This window comes from Leptopilina heterotoma, unplaced genomic scaffold (assembly GCF_015476425.1).
Source record: "Leptopilina heterotoma isolate Lh14 unplaced genomic scaffold, ASM1547642v1 Lhet_174, whole genome shotgun sequence".
Lineage (NCBI taxonomy): Eukaryota > Metazoa > Arthropoda > Insecta > Hymenoptera > Figitidae > Leptopilina > Leptopilina heterotoma.
Window position 1 is genome coordinate 311,845 of NW_025110890.1, and position 22,244 is coordinate 334,088.

Consider the following 22,244-nt stretch of genomic DNA (forward strand, 5'->3'; position numbering starts at 1 on the left):
ATAAAAATTCAAATTTTCCATTATGAAGAAAAATTCAAAAAAAAAAAAAATACAAGAGAAATTAATAGGAAGCGCTGCGCTGTAGACTGTAAATATTTAAAGATAAGTGACGTGCGCATTCCATCAGAGTTAAATATTTTCAGTCGAGTAAAGTTCAGAAATTCAGTAATTCATTGGAACGCTTACCTTCGAGTTGGAAAAAAAAATAAATTTTCAAAATGTATCATCGTACACTCGACGAGATTTTAGAGAAACATTTACCTGAACCAGAACTATGTGAGGCAAGACGAATTTTATACGGTTCTGAAACAATTCAGTAAGAAATTATATTTTTTATATAAATAATAACAAAAAAAAAATTTCAAATTTAAAAAAAGTACTTTTTATCTCTATTTAAACACATTTTTATCTTATTATTCCGTAACCCAAGTTCATCGTACAATTTACTTTATCGAACAGTGGAAAAAATTGAAAAACGCCCTTTTAAAGATAAATTAAAGAAAAATAAATTTTTCAAACATAAAATATAACGAATATTTAAAAAATAATTTAATTAATTTTAATTTTATCTAATTTTATTTTCTAATAAAATTATAATTAATTAATTTTATTAAATCAATTATAATATATATAACTAATTAATTATAATTCTAATTAAATTTAATAGGACAATATAATAAAATATAATTATATTTTCTTATATTTACTTTGCTGTTTTTCTTTAAATTTGATGCTATTTTGTTTTTAAAGAAAATTAGAGTTGCCGAAGATTTCGGAAAATTTAAAATGTGAAGTCCAAGGATGGAAATTAGGCAATACAATTGAGGAGGAGTTACGATCGTCCCGCTTGGTTCGCGTTGCCGTCATTCAAAATTCCATTGTTCAACCAACAACTGTTTCAATTCATCAACAAAGGGACGCGATTCATAAAAAAATTACTGGATATCTGGAGCATGCAGCTGCCTGCAAAGTCAATATTGTTTGTCTTCAAGAGGCCTGGCGTAAATATTTCTCAATAAACCTAAATTAATAATTTTTTTAAACTTAAAAACTCTTTTTACTTAAACTTTTTGATTTTTAACCAATTTTCAAATTTTCTGTTTCTTTTAAAAAATATAATTTGAACATTTAGACAAACTGATTTAAATTTAGAATAATAATTCAAAAGGAAATTTTAAAAGTGGAAAAAAGAAGAGGGTAAATAGTAGTTTTAAACTTTTGAAATAATTAAAAATTTTGAATAGAATAGAAAATAAAAGTAAAAATTTCGATATTTTTCAAGCAATGCCATTTGCATTTTGCACGAGAGAAAAATATCCCTGGTGTGAATTTGCTGAGGACGCGGAGACAGGACCAACAACGACATTATTGTCAAAAATTGCCGCCAAATATGGAATGATTATAATTTCACCGATTTTAGAACGTGATTTTGAGCATGGCGAAACAATTTGGAATACATGCGTTGTCATTGGCAACGATGGAAGAGTTATTGGAAAGCATAGAAAAAATCATATTCCAAGAATTGGCGATTTTAACGAATCGACATATTATGCCGAGGGAAATACTGGACATCCAGTTTTTGAAACTTGCTTCGGTCGAATTGCCATCAATATTTGCTACGGTCGTCATCATCCTCAAAATTGGATGATGTTCGGAATAAATGGCGCTGAAGTAAATATTCTCAAAATTTTGCTTTTACTTTTCCTTTTTCCAGATTTTTTATTCAACTTCTTAATTCATTTCAATCATTCATTAATTTTTATTTCTTAATGCAGGGCTCGAATTTTTCACATCAATTCAATTATTTAAAAAAATTTAATAAAATTCGTTGTCACAATTCAATTATTATCATAAATAATAAAATTTTTCCTAAGGTTTTAAATTATTTTTAATACAATTTTAAATGAATTCCTCGAGAAATGTAATTATTTTCAAACATTTTTTGCAAGAATTCAGTTTACATTTCACAAATAATAAAATTCTTGGTTGAAATTCAAATCTTTACAAAATCTACTATTTTAATAAAATTTCTCAAAAGATTTCAATTATTTACAAAAAATGTAATAAAATTCGTTACAAGAATTCAATTATTTTCATTTAAATAATAAAATTCGTTACAAGAATTCAATTATTTTCATTTAAATAATAAAATTCTTCATTTAAAAACCAAGTAATAAAATTCGATGCAGAATTTCAATTATTTTTAATACTTTAAATAATACTTTAATAATAATACTTTTTAAATAATACTTTAATAAATAATACTTTAATTTAATAATTATTTTTAAGTAAATTCATTGTTTAAATCAATTTTTATTAGGAAAATTCCACTGGAATTCAATTATTTGTTTACAAAAAAAATAATTGATTGAATAATTGAATGTTTTTTAAAATTGAATTCTCATAAAGAATTTTAATTAAATAAATTTTTATATAAGTGAATTCTTTCGACAATGTATAACAAAATTTTTAAAAATAATTATATTTTTCAAGAAATTTGTTTAAAAATGTATTAAAAATAATTGAAATTCTGCGATCAGTTTTATTATTTGCGAAAATAATTGAATTCCTAAAAAGAATTTTACTATTTACGAAAATAATTGAATTATTGCAAAGAAATTTATTACTCTTGAAAATAATTAAATTTCTGCAATAATTTGTAACTTCTCCAAAATTATATGTTTTTTTTAGTTATTTTTAAGCAAAATTCTTCTATAAATCCATTGTTTTTAGTAATTTTTGAAAAAGACCTTAAAGAATATTCAAATTGATTTGTTTACTATTTAATTTTACAAAATTTCAATTACTTGGAAATTCTTTAATTAAATATATATTAGAAAATAAAAACTTAAAATAATTTCAAAAAAAAATTCGCAATTAAACTTTTTCAAAAAAATTGATTTTTCAGAATTTTTAGTTAAAAATAAGAAAAATTTATATTCTCAAAGATTTTAATTTGAAACGTTTTTAAAATTCAATTATTTATAAAAATTCACGCTATAATGTTTTTAATATTCAATTAAAATCTAAAATTTTAACTGAAATTCATTTTTAAATCAATTTTTATTAGAAAATTCTACTAGAATCGAGGAATTCGATTAAAATTGTTGTATTAAAAATAATTCAAATTCTGCATTAAGTTTTATTATTTATGAAAATAATTGAATTCCTAAAAAGAATTTTATTATTTACGAAAATAATTCAATCTCTGTAAAAATTTTATTATTTTATGAAAATAATTAAATGTTTGCCAAGAATTTTATTAAAATTTTTGAAAATAATTGAATTTCAGAGAAGAATTTTATTATTTCTGAAGATAATTGAAATTTTTACGAGAATTTTTTTTTAATTTTTGAACATAGTTGAATTTCTGCGAAGAATTTTATTATTTTTTGAAAATAATTGAATTTCTGCAATCATTTGTAATTTCTCTAAAATTCTCCAAATTATATCGTAAAATTTACGAACTTTTTGTCTTTTCTCAATCAAATTACGAACTTTACGGACCTTTTTTTTAAAAAAAAACTGAATTTTACGGACTTGAATTAAATTTACGGACCTATAGTTCGAGCCCTGCTTAATGGAAAATATTTTTTATAATAAAAAGAAATTGAAATGAATTTTTTAGATTGTATTTAATCCAAGTGCGACTGTTGGCGAACTATCGGAACCACTTTGGCCAATTGAAGCAAGAAATGCGGCGATAGCGAATAATTATTACACCTTTGCTGTGAATCGCGTTGGAACGGAAATATTTCCAAATGAATTCACATCGGCCGATGGAAAGCCAGCGCATAAAGATTTCGGTCACTTTTATGGTTCAAGTTATGCAACCGCTCCCGATGGTACACGAACTCCGGGTTTAAATCGCAATCGAGATGGAATTCTAATCACTCAAATTGATCTCAATCTTTGCCGTCAAATGAAGGACAAATGGGGCTTGAGAGTAAGTTTTTGTTCTTGAATAATTTTCTTCCCCCTGTTTGGGAATGTTTCCAAATAGTTATCGAAATCTTCTTTAAAGATTCACTCGTAACTTTCTGAAAAATTTAAAAAAAAAATTAACTGAACAAAGTTTTTCAAAATTTTAAATTAATTAAAAATTTGCAAAAAAAAATTTTTACCTTTTTAGATGACACAACGCTTGGATTTGTACGCTAATGAACTCGCAGAAGCCAGTAAATTGAATTACAAGCCACAAATTGTGCGAAAGTAAAGAAAAAACTTTTTCTTTTCCTAAAGTCTTTATTTCGCAGAAATGGAATCAAAAGTGTAAAAAAAGAAAAATGGTTTCTAGTTGAAAAATACTAAAAAAAAAACTAGATTTAAACTAATCTACAAATTCTAAGAACAAATATTGTAAGAACAACGATTTTCTCACAAATGAAATAAATAATTTTTGTTTCGTTCTCTTAGAGAAAAATAAGTTTTTTTTGTAAAATCAGTGGAATAATTAAATTATTAAATTAATATAATATATATATAAAAAAGTAAATTCTTTTGAAAATTATAAATTCTTAGCTCGTTGTTGCGACATTCAATGCCGTATTATGTGTTTGCTTTCGATAGTGCAGTGCCTCTTGATAGGCCTTCTTCACTGCTTTTCTATCCGTTGGCTTTCTCGATTCAATTAATTTTGCCTCGTCCAATTCCTGCGACACTCCCAATTTCTCTAATTTTTCGCCCGGTAGCCATTGCCTGCAAAAAATATTTTACTGTTACAATTTGAAAAACTTTTTTCATCGCAAAAAAAAAAAACAAAAAGAAAATAAAAAAAAAGTACAATATACTTACAAAATTTTAAAATAAAAAAAAACGAAAATACAAACTATATAAAAAAAGAAAAATAACAAATTTAAACCTTTTGAAATTCAATAACTTTAATAATAATTTAAACTTCAATCAAATTTTTCAAATTAAAAAAAAATTGAATTATTTACGAAAATTTTAATAAAATCCTTCGAAAGAATTTAATACTTTTTTATAAGTAATACAATTTTTCACATCAATTCAATCATTTAAAAAAATTTAATAAAATTCGTTGTTCTTAATACCTTCATGTTTAATAATAATTTAAACTTCAATAAAATTTTTCAAAAAAAAAAAAAAATTAATAAAATCCTTCGCAAGAAATTAATAATTTTTATAAGTAATTCAGCTATTTAAAAAAATGTAATAAAATTCGTTGTAAGAATTCAATTATTATCAAAAACTAAAATTTTTCCTAGGATTTAAATTATTTTTAATACAATTTTAAATGAATTCCTCGAAAAATGTAATTATTTTCAAATATTTTTTTAAAGAATTCAGTTACATTTCAAAAATAATAAAATTCTTGGTTGAAATTTAAATCTTTTTAAAATCTACTATTTTAATAAAATTTCTCAAAAGAATTCAATTATTTAAAAAAAATTTAATAAAATTCGTTACAAGAATTGAATTATTTTCATAAATAATAAAATTCTTCACAGCATTTCAATTTTTTCAAAGAAATGTAATAAAATCCGTTACAGGATTTCAATTATTTTTAATACAATTTTAAGTAAATTCTTCGAAAAATGTAATTAATTTCAAAAATTTTATTAAAATTCTTCGAAAGAAATAAATGAACAATTATATCAATTATTTTTTAATAATTTTTGCAAAAGTTTCTAGAGATTTTTCAAATCAATTTTGTTTACAATTCAATTTTAAGAAATTTTGATTATTCCGAAATTCTTTAATTAAATATTTAGAAAATAGAATCTAGAAATAATTTCAAAAAAAAAATTCAATTAAACTTTTTAAAAATACAATTATTTCTAAAAATTCAAGTTACAATGCTATTTTAATATTCAATTATTATTATCTATAAAATTTTAACTGAAATTCATTTTAAAATCAATTTTTATTAGAAAATTCTACGAGAATTTAATTATTTAAATACAAAAATAAAAAAATTTAAATTGACTTCTCGTGAAGAATTTTATCAACAAATTTTTAATAATTTGAAATTTTTCGATGAATTTTAATCAAAATTGCAAGAATAATTTCGTTTTTCGGGGAATTCGGTTAAAAAAACATTGTATTAAAAATAATTGAAATTCTATGATAAGTTTTATTATTCATGAAAATAATTGAATTCTTGCGATGTATTTTATTGAATTTTGAAAAATCATAATTAATTTCTTTTGAACAACTTCTTTGAATTTTTTAAAAATAATGGAGTTTTTTTAATAATTTTAATTAAAAATTTTAAAAGCAATAATTGAATTTTATGAAGGAGAATTTTATTAAAATTGTATTGAAAATAATTGAATTCCTGACGAGAATATTATTTTTTATAAAAATAATTTAATTTTTGCGAAGAATTTTACTATTTATAAAAATAATTGAATTGTTTCGAAGAATATTTATTAAAATTTTAGGAAATAAATGAATTTTAAGTGAATATTTGAAAATAATTAAATGCTTTTGACGGATTCTATTAAAATTGTTTTGAAAAGAATTGAATTTCTTCAATTCTACTATTTAAAAAAATAATTGAAATGATCGAAGAATTTATTAAAACTTTAGGAAAAATTGAATTATTTTTAAGAACTTTATAGAAAAACTTTGAAAATAATTAAATTCTTTCGAGAAATTCAATTAAAGTTGTTTCGAAAATAATTGAATTTCTGTAAAGAATTTTATTAAAATTAAACATATATTCAAAATAATTGTATTCATCACAAGAATTTTATTATTTTTTGAAAATAATTGAATTCTTTCAATTTTTTTGACGAATATATTTAAAAATTACATTGAACATAATTTACTTTTCATATAGAATTTGTTAAAAATATTTTATGAATAATTGAATTATTTTTAGAGAATTTTAAATTCTTGTTGAAATTGAATTTTATGGAAATTTTTGAAAATAATTAAATTCATTAGTGTAATTTTATTTACATTGTTTTGAAAATAATTGAATCCCTGCAAAGAATTTTACTATTGATAAAAATAATTGAATTGTTATGAAGGATTTATTAAAAATTTTAAAAAATAATTGAATTCTTTTGAAAAGTTTTATAGCGAATTAAGAAAAAAAAATTAAATTCTTTCGTGAAATTTTATTGAAAATAATTGAATTTTTGCAAAGATTTTACTATTTAAAAAAATAATTGAATTGTTTAGAAGGATTTATTAAAAATTTTAGAAAATAATTGAATTTTTTCGTGAAATTCTTTTAAAATTTTATTGAAAATAATTGAATTTTTGACAAAAAATTTTTCTATTTATAAAAATAATTGAATTCTTCCAAGGAATGTTAATATAATTGATTTCTTGCGAAGAATTATATTAAAATTTTTGAAAATATAAACAATAATAATTAATTTTGTACTTAATAAGTAAATTTTAAAAATTTTGATTATGAAATTATTTTAAAATTTATATTTAAAAATAAACCCTGATAATAAATTGAAAAAGAAATACAAACCACGTTCGCTTGGTGTCGAAGAATAAGACGAGAAACACGGGATCCTTGTAATTATCCTTCAAAGCAAGAACATCGTCTGGAGGCGCGGGAATTGGAACTCCCTTGTGAATTGTTCCACGCGGTGTACTTGGATCAATTATTAACGCTGGATACCAAGGATAACCACGACATTTCGCCCAAACAAGTTGCAATGCCTCGAGACCGCTGAGTGACGAAATTTTCATTTTCTCCTCATCCTTAATTGTCGATTTGGTTTCAATTTTCTCCGTCCCATCAGCATTGTCAATTCCCGGTGTTGTTGAACGACTCGATGAACAACTACTGCAACTCGACGATTGACTCTCGCCCTCTCCAATGTCACTGTCCATCATTCCGCTCCTTAAAGAGAGAATTAAATTAATTTAAAAAAAAAATTATCAAGAAAACAAAAAAAAAGCTAGATTAATAAATAAATACCAAAGTTTCTTCACGAGGAAGCAAAAGAAATTTAAAAGAAAAATATTGAAAAAATAAGAAAATTATTTTAAAAAATAAAGAAAATAGTTAAAAAAAAATAGAAAAATTGTTAAGAAATAAAAAAAATAGTTTTAAAAAAAAAGAAAATAGTTAAAAAAAAAATAAGAAAATAGTTTTAAGAAAAATAATTAAAAAATAAAAATATAAAGAAAGAAAGTTATTAAAAAAGAAAAAATAGTTAAAAGAAAAAAATTATTAAAAAATAAAAAATAATTAAAAGAAAGAAAATTATTAAAAAATGAAAAATAGTTAAAAGAAAGAAAATGATTTTAAAAAATTCAAAAAAAAATCCTACAAAATATAAACGAAAATAAAGAAAAATAATCTTATTCTAAAAATTAAAAACTTGTGAAAAATGAATTTTTCAAAATTTCCTCTTCCCGGGAATATAAAATATAATTAAGTATTATTTAAAGAAAACACCTTTCTTTTTATTACTGTTTTTTTTTAACTTTTTCATAAAATTTCCCATTGCGTTTGTGATTATAAATTAACTGTTAAAAATTAAAAGAAACTCGTCACATTTTCATTTAATAAACCATAATTTTTCCTTTGTAAATATTATTCTGATTTACAATTTTTATGGAAATTTGTTCAAATTGCGAATTATTGAAAATTTATAATTCAATCTAATTCAAAATGAAAAATTATAATTACAATTATTATAATTATTAATCTAATTATTCATTATCATATTGCCCATATATGAAATAAATAAATAATAATAAAATTCTAATTACTGCGAAAGATGAGAATTGAACATTCGCTACATTTTATTTCGCAGAAAGATTAAAAATACTTTTATTATCGAACGTTAATTTTAATTATTAAATCTAAATTAACAACTTTAAGAGTAACAGCTAAACACAAAAAAAACTTAAAAAAAAAACCACAAATCCTTTCCCCAAGACCAAAAAATTCATAAATTACCCCAAAAAAAAATTAAAGTTAAAAAAATTAAAGCAATTCTTCTAAAATTTGAATTATTTATTTTATTTATTTCTAAATACAATCTTTTTTCTCTCACAATTCCCTCTTGAAAGAAATTCAAAGAAAATTTATCATTTTGAAAATCAATAATTAAAGTCAATTGAAATACAATTCAATTATCTAAAAAAAAAATCCATTTTTTCGAAATTCGAAACAATTTTTTCATTTAGATTTTCCCCTAAATACGTAAAATAATTTTTAAAAAATTGTAAAAAATTACAAAAAAAAAGAATTAAGGGGAAACTTCGACTACATTTTTAACTATATCAAAGAAAATGATTTAAATTTTCTATAAAATTATTTTTATAGTAATTTTTCAGAGAGAAAATCAAATCTTCATAAAATATTCTCATCATATTTGGATTTTTATTTTTTCTTAAAAATTGATAGTATTTTAAAATCTATATGTAATTTTCTAGAAAGTATGTTTTTTTCTATTCACAAATAAATTGCCGAATGAAAAAAATGATTTTTAGTATTTTTGAAGCATTTTTTTTTTAAACTTGTTTTTAGGTTAAAAATGGTAAAAAAACCATTGTTACTCATTTTTTTATATGAAAATTCATTTACTTATTTTTCTGACTAATTTCAAATGATAATTTTTTAAAAATAAAAAGTATAAAATACATAACATGATTTGAAATTAGTTAGAAAAATGAACAAGTGAATTTTCATATTAAAAAATTGAATAACAATGCTTTTTTAGCATTTTCAACCTAAAAAAATAGTATATTTCGTAACAACTGCTAGCACTAGTTACGAACGATATTTTTCATAACAAGGTGCAAAAAAGTACCCTTTTTTGCACCGCGTTATGAAAATGTTTTTTCTTAAAAAAAAAATGCTTGGAAAATAATAAAAATTATTTTTTATATTTATATGAAAATTCATTTGCTTTTTTTCTCACTAAATTCAAATTATAATTTTTTGTATTACTTTTTAATTAAAAAAAATTTTTTTTTATTTTAAAAAATTATGATTTGAAATTAGTTAGAAAAAATGAACAAGTAAATTGTCATATACAAAAAATTAAATAATCGGTTTTTTAAAAAAACAACTTAAAAACAGTTTTCAAAAAAATGCTTCAATAATAATAAAAATAATTTTTTTCATTCGGTAATTTTTTTGTGTATACAAAAACATTTTCTGCAAAATTATGGATGAATTTTTTAAAAATATTTTTTGTCTATGAATTTTTAAGGAAAAATAAAAATCCAAAAAGGTCAGAATATTTTTTGACCATTGATTACTATAAAAATAATTTTATCGAAGGATAAAACTTGATATAGTTAAAAATGTAGTCGAAGTCTCCTAAAATATTCTTTAAAAAAAGAATTCTATTTACAGTATATTTTTTAAAAGTATTTTTAGGATTTTCGTTTTTTTACATTCTCATCAAAAAAATGAGAAGGTGTCTTGTTTTTAGTACCTATAGACTCGAAAGCTATCAGTTGCTTTTTTCTGATCGCTCTCCTGATTCGTGACTGTTCCCCGATTGGCACGTGCTCTTGCTTTACGCGTGAATAAAACGGCAGTTCGACGATTAACACCACTACCACCACCACTTCCACCACTTGTTACTTCCTTGTCATTTGTCTGCGATTCCGATTCAACACGTGAACGACTATTACGTTCACGTTTACGTGATTTTTGATTTACTTGTTCCACAACAATTGGCTCGGGTATAATGTCCAATTCGGGATAATCTTTACGCGCTTGTTCAAATAGAATAATTCCTTGTTCCTTCATTTTCACGCCGGCACGATAAAACATTGTATCCTTACGATTATAGGCGAGACAATTATTCGCCATGAGCATAAAATCAGATTCAAATGCACTCAATGTGTCGTATTCTTGTTTATCGATTTTTCCCTCCATTGTCGATAGATCCATTGGCCTTGATACAATATCCAAATAATCGGGTACTTCTATTGTATTCACCGGCTGACCGAATACGTCGTTCGCATCTCTTGCTTTCATTGCTTCGAGGAGCATTTTTAGGACACTTTCCAGTGGGCGTAGCTCGAACCATAGGCACTTCTCTTTTCTGAAACAAAAAAAAAAGAATTTTTCTTAGACCTCAAGCGTCTTTTAAGCAAAGAAATCTCTGCTGTTAGTAAGGAGCGTTACTTACACTTTGAATAGTTCCTTTTTTAATTTCTCCCGCTTCCGAACCAATTCGCAAAGTAATCGCGCTCGTTCCAAATCCTGTCGGAGGCATTGCCAGTATTTCAGTTGTCGATACATTTCGTCACGTAATTCGCCATCGGGTGCGGGTGACATTGAACCACCGAGTGGTGGTGGTCGCGAGTGCGGATGAGTACTTTGCAGTCGTCGCAACAGTGGAACGCCATTTCTGAATTGTCTCTTTAGAGTCCAGTAGGCAATTAGTCGCTGGATTAATTGACTTCTCTTCGGAAGACCCTCGGCAAGACTGGAAAAAAGAAATTGATTAAATCAGGGTTGCCACGCTTTTTACTCATTTTGAAATTCCCTGACTTTTCCGGCTTAAAAAACAGAAGTTTTCCAGATTTTTAAAACTATATTTATTTTTTAACAAATTAAATTACCAGGGCTCAAACCAGAGAAAGTATTTAAAAACACGAAATTTTTTGGACATTTTTAAATTGTATATAATTGTAAAACTATTGTCTTTCAAAAAAATATTTTTAAAAATATTTTTAAAAAATTAATATTAAGAATTTTTTTATTAAAATTGAAAAAGGACTTTTTGTCCTTGTAAATTGTACAATATAATTTGGAGAATTTTAGAGAAATTACAAATGATTGCAGAAATTCAATTATTTACAAAAGCAATAAAATTCTTCTCAGAAATTAAACTATGTTAAAAAATTAAAAAGAATTTTCGTCAAAATTTTAATTATCTTCAGAAATAATAAAATTTTTCTCTGAAATTCAATTACTTTCAAAAAATAATAAAATTCTTCGCAGAAATTCAACTATATGTTCAAAAATTTAAAAAAAATTCTCGTCAAAATTTCAATTATCTTCAGAAATAAAAAAATTCTTCCCTGAAATTCAATTATTTTCATACAGTAATAGAAATTTCACAGGAATTCAATTATTTACAAATTTTCTATAAATTTCTTCGCAATCATTCAATTATTTTTATAAAATAATAAAAATTTTACAGGAATTCAATTATTTAAAAATTTGTTAAAAATTTCTTCGTAAAAAATTATTTTAATACAATTTTAATTGAATTCCTCGAAAAATTTAATTATTCTTAAAAATTTTATTAAAATTCGTCCAAAGAAATTTAATTATTTAAAAATTTGTTGATAAAATCCTTTATGAGAATTAAATTTTAAGAAACATTCAATTATTCAATAAATTATTTCTTCGTATTTAAATAATTGAATTCTAGTAGAATTTTCTAATAAAAATTGATTTAAAAATAAATTTCAGCTAAAATTTTAGATTGTAATTGAATATTAAAAGCAATATAGCGTGAATTTTTAGAAATAATTGAATTTTGAAATTAATTTTTTTGAAAAAGTTTAATTGAATTTTTTTTTTTTTTTTTTATTATTTGAAGTTTTTATTTTCTAATATAATATTCATTTGAAGAATTTATGAATAATTGAAATTCGTAAAATTGAATATTGTAAATAAGTGGATTAGAAAATTATCAAAGTACTTTTTTGAAAATTAATTGATTTAAAGAAGAATTTTAGTAAAAAATTCTTAAAAATAATAATTTAATTGAAATGATAAAAATAATTTTGAAGAAGTACAATATTCTTCAAAATGATTTTTATCATTTCAGATTAAATATTATTTTCAAGAAATTTTAACTAAAATTCTCCTTTAAATCAAGTATTTTTAATAATTTTTGAAAAATTTCTTTGACAATTTTCAAATCCATTTGTTTAAAATATTCAATTTTACGAAGTTTCAATTATTCGGAAATTCTACAATTAAATCCTATATATTACACATTAGAAAATAAAAACTTAAAAAAAAATAATTTCAAGTAAAATTGAAATAAATTTTTTCAAAAAAAATTAATTCTTCTACAGAATTTTTAGTTAAAAGTATGAAAAAATTAAAATTTTTAAAGATTTTAATATGAAACCTTTTCAAAATTCAATTATTTCTAAAAATTCACGCTATAATGCTTTTAATATTCAATTATAATAATTGAAATTTTCAGATCAATTTTTGAAAAATTTTTGACAATAATTTAATTCATGAGAAGAATTTTGCCTATCTATTTATAAAGATAATTTAATTCTTGACGAGAATTTTTTAAAAATTTTGAAAATAATTCAATTTCTGTAAAGTATTTTATTACTTTTCAAAAGATTGAATTCTTGTCATAAATTTTGATATTTATCAAAATAATTGAATTTTGGAAAAGAATTTTATTAAAATTCCTTAGAATAAATGATTTTATGGGAAGAATTTATGCGATTTTGTTGTTTATCAAGCTAATTGAATTCATTTGCAAAATTACTATAAAAATTTTGAAAATAATTGATTTTCTGCGACGAATTAAATGTTATTTATGAAACTATTTGAATTATTGCAACGAATTTTTTTGTTTTACTGAATAATTGAATGTTTCTTAAAATTGAATTCTTTCCTCAAGTTTTAAAAAAAAATTTCAATAATAATTGCATTTTTCAAGGAATTTATTTAAAATTGTATTAAAAATATTTGAAATTCTGCGATGAAAATAATTAAATTCGTAAATGAAATTTTATTATTTATGAAAATAATTGAATCTTTTCGTAGAATTGTATCAAAAAATTGTTTCTATAATTAAATCTGTTGATAGATTTTATGAAAATAGTAAATATTGAAAATTATTGAATTGCAAAAAACTTTTGAAAGTAATTGAACTTTTGCAAAGATTTTTATAAATTTTTGAAAATAATTGAATTTTTGGCGAAAAATTTTGCTATTTGAAAAGATAATTGAATTCTTGACCAGATATTCGTAAAAATTTTTAAAATAATTGAATTTTTTCGAAGAATTTTATTGAAATTCCTAAAAATTATTGAATTTCTGTAAAGAATTTTGTTATTTATCAAGATAATTGCATTAAAACTTTAGTAATAATTAAATAATATTAAAAAAACAACCAACTTCTAAACAAAATTGAGACTTGACTTCACCAAAATTCTAATCTTACAAATTGTATAAATTTCATCGATCATAAATTTCAAGATTGGAAACTTTCAAAACAAAAGTTTTCAATTTAAAGTTTCAACGACACTTTGCTAAATTTGGTGTAAATGCATCATTAAAAGACAAAAGGAAAAAATAGGGGAAATTTAGGGGAAATTTTGAAAATAGGGTACGTTTAGGGGCCAAAATTAAAAAAGGGGACTTTTAGGGAAATAGGTGATAGACTGTGAAGCCTGGGATAAAATTGAAATAAGGGGACAAAAGGGGACCAATTGTGATGCCTGAGAACAGTATAAATATCTATAAAAATTGAAATAAAAAGCGATTTTTTAAAAACAAATTAAAATAATAAAACTTTTTTTTAATTTGGTGAAAAAATTCCCGGTTTGGCATAAAATTCCTGGCTTATTCCCGGTTTTTCTCAGTCAGTAGACACCATGGATTAGAAAAAAGTCCAAGTTTTTTCAATATTGAAATAGATTACCTCGCGATTTCTCGAATCCGTTCAGGCGGAATAGTGGGAATTGAAATAACAGGCGCCGAGGAGCTCTTCTTGTTGGCGATGGCGCGCCGCCTCGCGTCAGCGGGACTCGTGGACGGTTGATAATCGGGCGGTGCATGTGTCTCGCAGAATGCGGTTTTTTGCACCAACATTGGCTCGCCACTTGTTGGCTGAACGGTTCGCATTCTCATGCACAGACCCGCTTGTTGAGCGCACGTCACGTGAAATGCCGCGTAGCAACTGCTCTTGTGACACTGAATACAGGCGCCAACACCGCGACGTTTACACACGCAGCACGTTAATCGCCATCGTGCCGCTGGAATACTCTCAATACTGTCAATTGGCTCGAGGAAAACGGTATTTGCAAAGCGCACCTCCGGTATCCAGAGGGCGCAGACAACGTGTGCCCACGTTGCGGGACGATCTGTTTGCTTAAAGGCGCCGCCTCTATTTGGACAGAGAACACAATCGACGGCACGCGACGGACTCTGAAGACATCTTCGGCACAGCCATTGACCCTCGGGAATGTAAGGAACTCCATAGCAATCCTGATGCACTGCCAGATTACACATGTCGCAAAAAAGTATTGCATTACTATTTTGACATTCGCCGTCCATGCAAATGCAACAGACGGCGTCTTCGTCGGCGGCTATTCCACCGCCGCCGTTTGTCTGCTGCTGAAAGTACGACTCCTTCTCGAGGCGATCCATGAGAAGTTCGAATGTATCCGCTTCCATTGGTGGTGTTAGACCTGAGGCTAGACGACGTTCGTTAACTATCGATAGCCAAGCGGAATCCTCCTCGTCCAAGTCATACTCCACTTCTCCTAAAATTATCAATCATCATTATTATCTCCTAAAATTATTATATTGATATATTATATTAATTTATTTATTATTTATTTATTGATAAATTATTATTGTAAATGTAGCCTAACCTACTAATTTAAAGAAGCTTAGTATTAAATATCTATTTTATGATCTATTATTATCATACATATATATATATTAAGTACTCTTGTACAAAAGGGTTTCTTTTAAACAAAAAATAAAAAATTATTAAAAATTCGCAAAACCGAATTTCTTAAAATTCAAATCATAAAAAATCGTAAAAAATCAAAAATTATTAAAAATTATGAAATATTCGAAAATCCGAATTTCTTAAAATTCAACATTTTTTCTTCTGTTTTATGGCATTTAGCTTCATTATTTTTGGGCTCTTCAAAAATACTTTACTTATTTAATAATCTCCACCCTTTGATAAAAAATTTAAAATTATCAAAAATTCGAAAAACCGAATTTCTTAAAATTCAACATTTTTTCTTCTGTTTTATGGCATTTAGCTTCATTATTTTTGGGCTCTTCAAAAACACTTTATTTATTTAATAGTCTCCACCCTTTGGTAAAAAATTTAAAATTATTAAAAATTACCAAAAATTCAAAAAACCGAATTTCTTAAAATTCAACATTTTTTCTTCTGTTTTATGGCATTTGGCTTTATTATTTTTGGGCTTTTCAAAAACACTTTACTTATTTAATAGCCTCAACCCTTTGGTAAAAAATTTAAAATTATCAAAATTTATCAAAAATTCGAAAAACCGAATTTCTTAAAATTCAAGATTTTTTCTTCTCATTTACTTCATAAAGCTTCATTATTTTTGGGCTCTTTAAAAATACTTTACTTATTTAATAGTCTCCACCCTTTGATAAAAAATCTAAAATTATCAAAAATTATCAAAAATTCAAAAAACCGCATTTCTTAAAATTCAACATTTTTTCTTCTGTTTTATGGCATTTAGCTTCATTATTTTTGGGCTCTTCAAAAATACTTTACTTATTTAATAGTCTCCACCCTTTGGTAAAAAATTTAAAATTATCAAAAATTCAAAAAACCGAATTTCTTAAAATTCAACATTTTTTCTTCTGTTTTATGGCATTTAGCTTCATTATTTTTGGGCTCTTCAAAAATACTTTACTTATTTAATGTTGCCAATGTTACTATAGAACATTAACTGGAGAGAAGTAAAATAAAAATGATAATTATAGGTATCAATATTTTAATTTCGATATAGGTATAAAAATATTTGAACTTTTAAATATTAGTATAGAAGATGTAAGAATTTATTGTTGTTTTAAATATTAGATTTAAAATTCCTAATTTTTTCTATTTTTATGATAAAATTAAAATTAGAATTACCAAAAATACAAATTAATTAATGAATCAGAAAATATCAATACCAACTTGATGCAAGAATTAATCAATATTTAACCGTTTGAGGAGCAGTGATTCATTAAATTCAAAAGAACATTTTTTTGTTAACTCGTGCATAACTTTGTTGATTTTAAAAACTGAATATTGAAACAATATTTTTGTCTAATGTAGAAAATTTCTTACTTTACGTACTGGTCATTAAATAAAAAACTTTAATAACTTTTCCTGAAAAGCTTGCTTAAAAATTAAGAATCACTATTTTTTTTAGAAAAAAGTTGATCTAAAAAAACGAAAAAAAATTTCAAAATACGTCTTTTTTTTAAATTTTATTGTAGAAATGGGTTGTAGGTATTTATCTGAAAAAGTTAGCTAAGGATAGTTTTGCATTCATTTTGCAAAAAATAAAAAATGCGCGAACAAAGTTTTGCATACAGACAGACAGACAGAAATATTTTTTTTTTTACATTTTTCGAATTCTAATCTCTCAAAACGAAAAAATATATAAAAATATATCGACGATGTAATAGGTTAAGTTAGGTTAAGAAATGAGTGTAAAAAGGATCCTCGAACCCTGCATGATTGTAGCAGGGAAAATACAATAAATATAAATATATAAAAATATATAAAATTCTTTAAAAAATAATTGAAATTTGGTAAATCTTTGAAAAATAATTGAAATTTGATGAAATCTTTGAAAAATAATTGAAATTTCGATAAAATTTATGAAATATAGTTGAAATTTGGTAAAATCTTTGAAAAATAATTGTGATTTGATTAAATCTTTGAAAAATAATTGAGTTTAAAAAATACCTATAAAAAACAAATTTTTTAAGAATTTTAATTATAAATGATTTCTTCGAAATTTTAAAGTCTAAAAAAGTAAATTTAAAAAAATTTTAATTTAATTTGTTCGAAGGTAATTGAATCTTAAAAAATTCTAAAAATAGAATAAAAAATAAAACAATTCTAAAAATTAGTTTTTTATAAATATTGTAATGTAATTTTTCGAAAATAATTGAATTTATAAAAAACAGTTTTTTATAATTTACAAAAAAAAAAACTAATTAATTTTTTGAAGAATTTTAATTACAAATTTTGAATATAATTATTATTCTCCAAAATGTTAAAAATTATTCTAAAACATTTTAATGTTATTATTTTTTGTATGTTTTTGAATTTTCGAAAATATGTAATCTCCTCTAATCGTACCTAAAACTACTAAATTTTTGCCTGGGATTTATTAACTATTTCCTTTAACAAAAAAAAACTAGTCAATGAAATAAAAAACAAACTGAAGATCCAGAACTTTTAGAACTAAAAATATTTTAGACTCTCGTCCAGTGTGATTTTTACAAAATTGATCAAGTTTCTGGAAATAATTGCAGTTCATAACTTAGGAAATATTTTTCAGTTTATACAATTAAGAAACATTTTTTTTTTAAATTATAAAACTTTTCTTGGTTTATAAATTAAAAAGCATTAGTTTTTGCTCTTAGAAAAGATTTAAATGAACTTGAATCTAATACATTTATTTAAATTCAATTCAAAAGCAAAAAGAAACATTTATTTTAGTAATTGATTATTTGACTATTATAGAAATAGATATTTATTAGTAAATTTTGCTATTAAAAATCGTTAATTCCAGAGTAAATTTTATAATATCCGTATAGTAAATTTCGTTTAAAGTTAGTTAAATATACTTTTGGAGTTAGTAAAATTTAATCTGAATTTTTCTTCATTATGTAAATAAATTTTCTGATAAATATTATTAAGTTTCCAAATGAAATTAGAAAATTCAATTACAAAATTATGTTCAATAGTGTTAAGTTATGAATTTTAATTAATTAAGTAAATTTGATTAATTTAATAATATTGAAATGATAATATTGTCAAATAATTACTTTTCTTGCTGCTAATTGTAAATTTAAAATAATTATTCCAACGTAAAATAAAAAAAAAATGTTTAAAAATTATAAATAAAAAAAAATTAGTAGGAAAACAACTTTTAAACATTTTCTGGAGACTTGATTGCATTTTGATTAATTAAAGAATTAAATTACCATCGAGATCCTCTCCGCTACGTTCCATAAATCTGACATAATTATTTGGTAATGGTTCAGCTTCGCCAATGTGATTTTCATAACCACTTAATTCCTTAACAACAGCAACAGGCAAACTACTGAGAATTGCCTTATCGTCCTGATTCTCAGGAACTGGAGCACCTTTCGGTAAATTTTTGTCCTCAAGCTCAAATTCCTCTTGTGAAATGACTGTTATTTTATCGGTGAAATTCAAACGCAATGGTTTGTTTACATCGTCTCCCAAATTCAACTATTTAAAAATAGAAAAATTTGAAAATTCAATTAAAATTGATAAGTTATTCTCACAATAAGTAAATAATATTAAATATTCATGTTTATTATTATTCAAAAATTTTAATAACATTTTTCGCAAGAATTTCATTATTCTTATAAATAAGAATATTTTTTAGAGCAATTCAATTATTTTCAATACAATTATAATAAAATTTCTCGAAAGAATACAATTATTTTTAAAAATATTATTTAAATTCAATTTATTATCTTCAAGAATTTTAATATAAATTCAAATCAAATGAAATTCTTTTAAAAAAATCATTATTTTCAAAATTTTTAATAAAATTTCTTCAAAGAGTTCAATTATTTTCATAAATTCAGATAAAATTCTTTGAAGCAATTGAATTATTTTTATAAATTGTAAAATTCTCCGCAAGAATTCAAATTATTTTTATAAATAAGAAAATTCTTCGCAAGAATTAAAATATTAACATAAATACAATAAAATTCTTCAAAGAAATTCAATTATTTTCATAAATAATAAAATGTTTCGTAGAAATTCAATTATTTTCAATACAATTTTAATAAAATTTTTTGAAAGAATACAATTATTTTTAAAAATATTATTTAAATTCAATTATTTTCAAGAATTTTAATATAAATTCAATTATTTTCAAAAATATTTTCATGAAATTCTTTTAAAAAAATCATTATTTTCAAAATTTTTAATACAATTTTAATAAAATTTCTCTAACAGGTTCTTTTCTAAACAATTCAATTGTTCTCAAAAGTTTTTAATAAAATTCTTTGTAAATTTCAATTAAAATTATTTCAATAAATTTCATTATTTTTACGAAATTTAATGAAATTCTTAAAAAAAAATGTAATTATTTACAAAAACTTCAATATAATTGTTTTAAAAAATTTAATTTGCCATGAAAAATTTTAATATAATTTAATAGAAAATTTATTAATGACAATTAATAATAAACACGATTATTTTAAAGAGTTAAAAGAAAATGTTCATAAAATTCAATTACTTTTAAAATTTTCAGTAAAAAATATTTTAAAAAACTCCATTATTTTCAAGAAAATTGAACAAGATTTTATTATTATTATATTATTATTTATTATTATTTAAACAAAAATTTTCAAAACAATTCAATTATTTTAAAGAACTTTAATAAAAATCTTGCCAAGAATTAAATTATTTTCAATACAATTTGAATTAAATTTTCTCGAAAGAATTCAATTATTGAAAAAAATGTTAATAATATTCTTGAAATGATTTCAATTATTTTTAAATTTTTTAATAAATAAATAAAACTTTGTAAGAATTCAATGATTTTCAGTACATTATTTTAAAATTGAAAACATTTAAAAAGAAAAATTATAAAGCTAGGAAACAAAAAACCAAACAGCAATTAACTTCAAACTACAAACAGATTACCAGAATACAACAATTAATAATGTAGATTAAACTTTGCAGAAGAAAAATTAAATATTACAGTAATTTTTGAGTTTTTTTTTTAAGAAAACGATTCTATTGTTGACAGTAAAAACAAAAATAATACGAACTTACCAAAACAAATTTGCTGGATTCTTGTGTTATTGCAACTTCCGCACTTCCAGGTGTGGGAGGTATTTTATTCTTATTGCGACCTTTCTTTTTATTTGACTGTGGTGTATTCATGTTTTATTTTATATTCACGGAAAACATGTAATTTTTTTTTGCAGAAGAAAAAAGAAAAAATAAGCACCAAAAGTGAGTTATTAGTATTATAGAGAATATTCTCCTTTCTAGGTTAGGTTATTCGCGCGCTCGACTTTTATGTTCCTTGGAGTTGAAATAGTGGCTATTTTTGGTGAGAAGAATTTTTTCACAATTACAATAAAATAAATAGAGACGGGCATTTAATTATTATTTCACTTTAATCGTCAGAAATAGGATAATTAAAATCCAAACAAACTTAGTGTTTATACGCGAGACCCAGACGCACCGGTCGTTTCACACCTGCGCCTTTTGAGCGGAAAATTTGTCAACTATCAAGAATTAAGTGTTTCTTTGGTGATAACATCGAGAGAAAAAAAATAATTTTAATTAAATAGGTAAATTATGTATCGAAAGATTCATTTCATTTCTTTGTTAAAGGCAATAATTCCCTTTTTTGGTGCGATTTATAATACATATTGATTATCAAATAATTATAAATAATAAATAGATATTTAGCTATTTCCGATATTTATTTCATTAAATATAATAATGATAAATAAATTATCAAATATATTTATAATTATAATAAATAGATATTTAGCTATTTATAATTATTTCATTAAATATAATAATTAAATCAAGATTTAAAATTGCCGCGCGCATGCGCAATATCCCGACACAGAGAAGGGTCGCTCTGCAAAAGTGTCGGACTTCGGAGGTCTGACGGTGATTTTTTGTTCTCTAAGGTTGGTACTGCCGCGCTCTGCCTACATTAACAAAATGGCGTCGTCTCAAGTGGAAGGACGCGTTGAACATCAGAGAGAAGAAATCCTTTCATATTTCGTAAATCTTAGTATTGATTCTAAATGTTTTGCAGTAAATAAGTTTTATTATACCTGAATAATGTAAATTTATTAATAGTACGATGAGAAATTGTGGAAATATGAATATATTTGCTTGCGTAAATGACCATGACAAATGAACGGCGTCCCATTGACAAAACTTTTTTTTCACAGACATCCGGTAATTATTAACATTTCCTAACAACATCTTTAGCTAATTATGAATAATTTTGCCCTGATAATTAATATTTTCCCAAATATTCGTCAAAAATGTCGAAAATTTTGTTGCAAAATTTTTGACGTGAAATATGCCCTGGCCATCTAGCGGCGATGAAACGAAGTTCGTTTCATTACCATACGAGAATTTTTTCCAAAAAATGTTTATACATAATTTAATTGCGAAATAAATTCTTATCATTCTTATTAATTAATTCATATAACCAACAAAAAAAAATTAATTTCAGTTAATTTTAAGGTTATAACATTTTTCGACTGTTGGAAAAAATCGAAAAAAATTTTAAAACTTTTTTGTCTGAAT

General features: G+C 23.3%; 2 protein-coding genes across 2 annotated transcripts; one reads left to right on the forward strand and one right to left on the reverse strand.

The window, feature by feature from the left end:
- Window positions 1–99: 99 nt before the first annotated feature.
- On the forward strand, window positions 100–4,495 carry LOC122499723 (beta-ureidopropionase). Its single transcript, XM_043608197.1, has 5 exons — window positions 100–316; window positions 751–1,001; window positions 1,283–1,671; window positions 3,629–3,946; window positions 4,133–4,495. Exons 1-5 carry the CDS (start codon window positions 219–221, stop codon window positions 4,214–4,216), a joined length of 1,140 nt encoding a protein of 379 aa, XP_043464132.1. The 5' UTR covers window positions 100–218; the 3' UTR covers window positions 4,217–4,495.
- Window positions 4,396–21,184, reverse strand: LOC122499722 (bromodomain-containing protein 1). The gene is made up of 7 exons (XM_043608196.1): window positions 20,733–21,184; window positions 18,896–19,166; window positions 14,607–15,450; window positions 11,100–11,399; window positions 10,395–11,012; window positions 7,460–7,837; window positions 4,396–4,698 (listed from the first exon to the last, which is right to left on the reverse strand). Exons 1-7 carry the CDS (start codon window positions 20,841–20,843, stop codon window positions 4,518–4,520), a joined length of 2,703 nt encoding a protein of 900 aa, XP_043464131.1. The 5' UTR covers window positions 20,844–21,184; the 3' UTR covers window positions 4,396–4,517.
- Window positions 21,185–22,244: the final 1,060 nt, after the last annotated feature.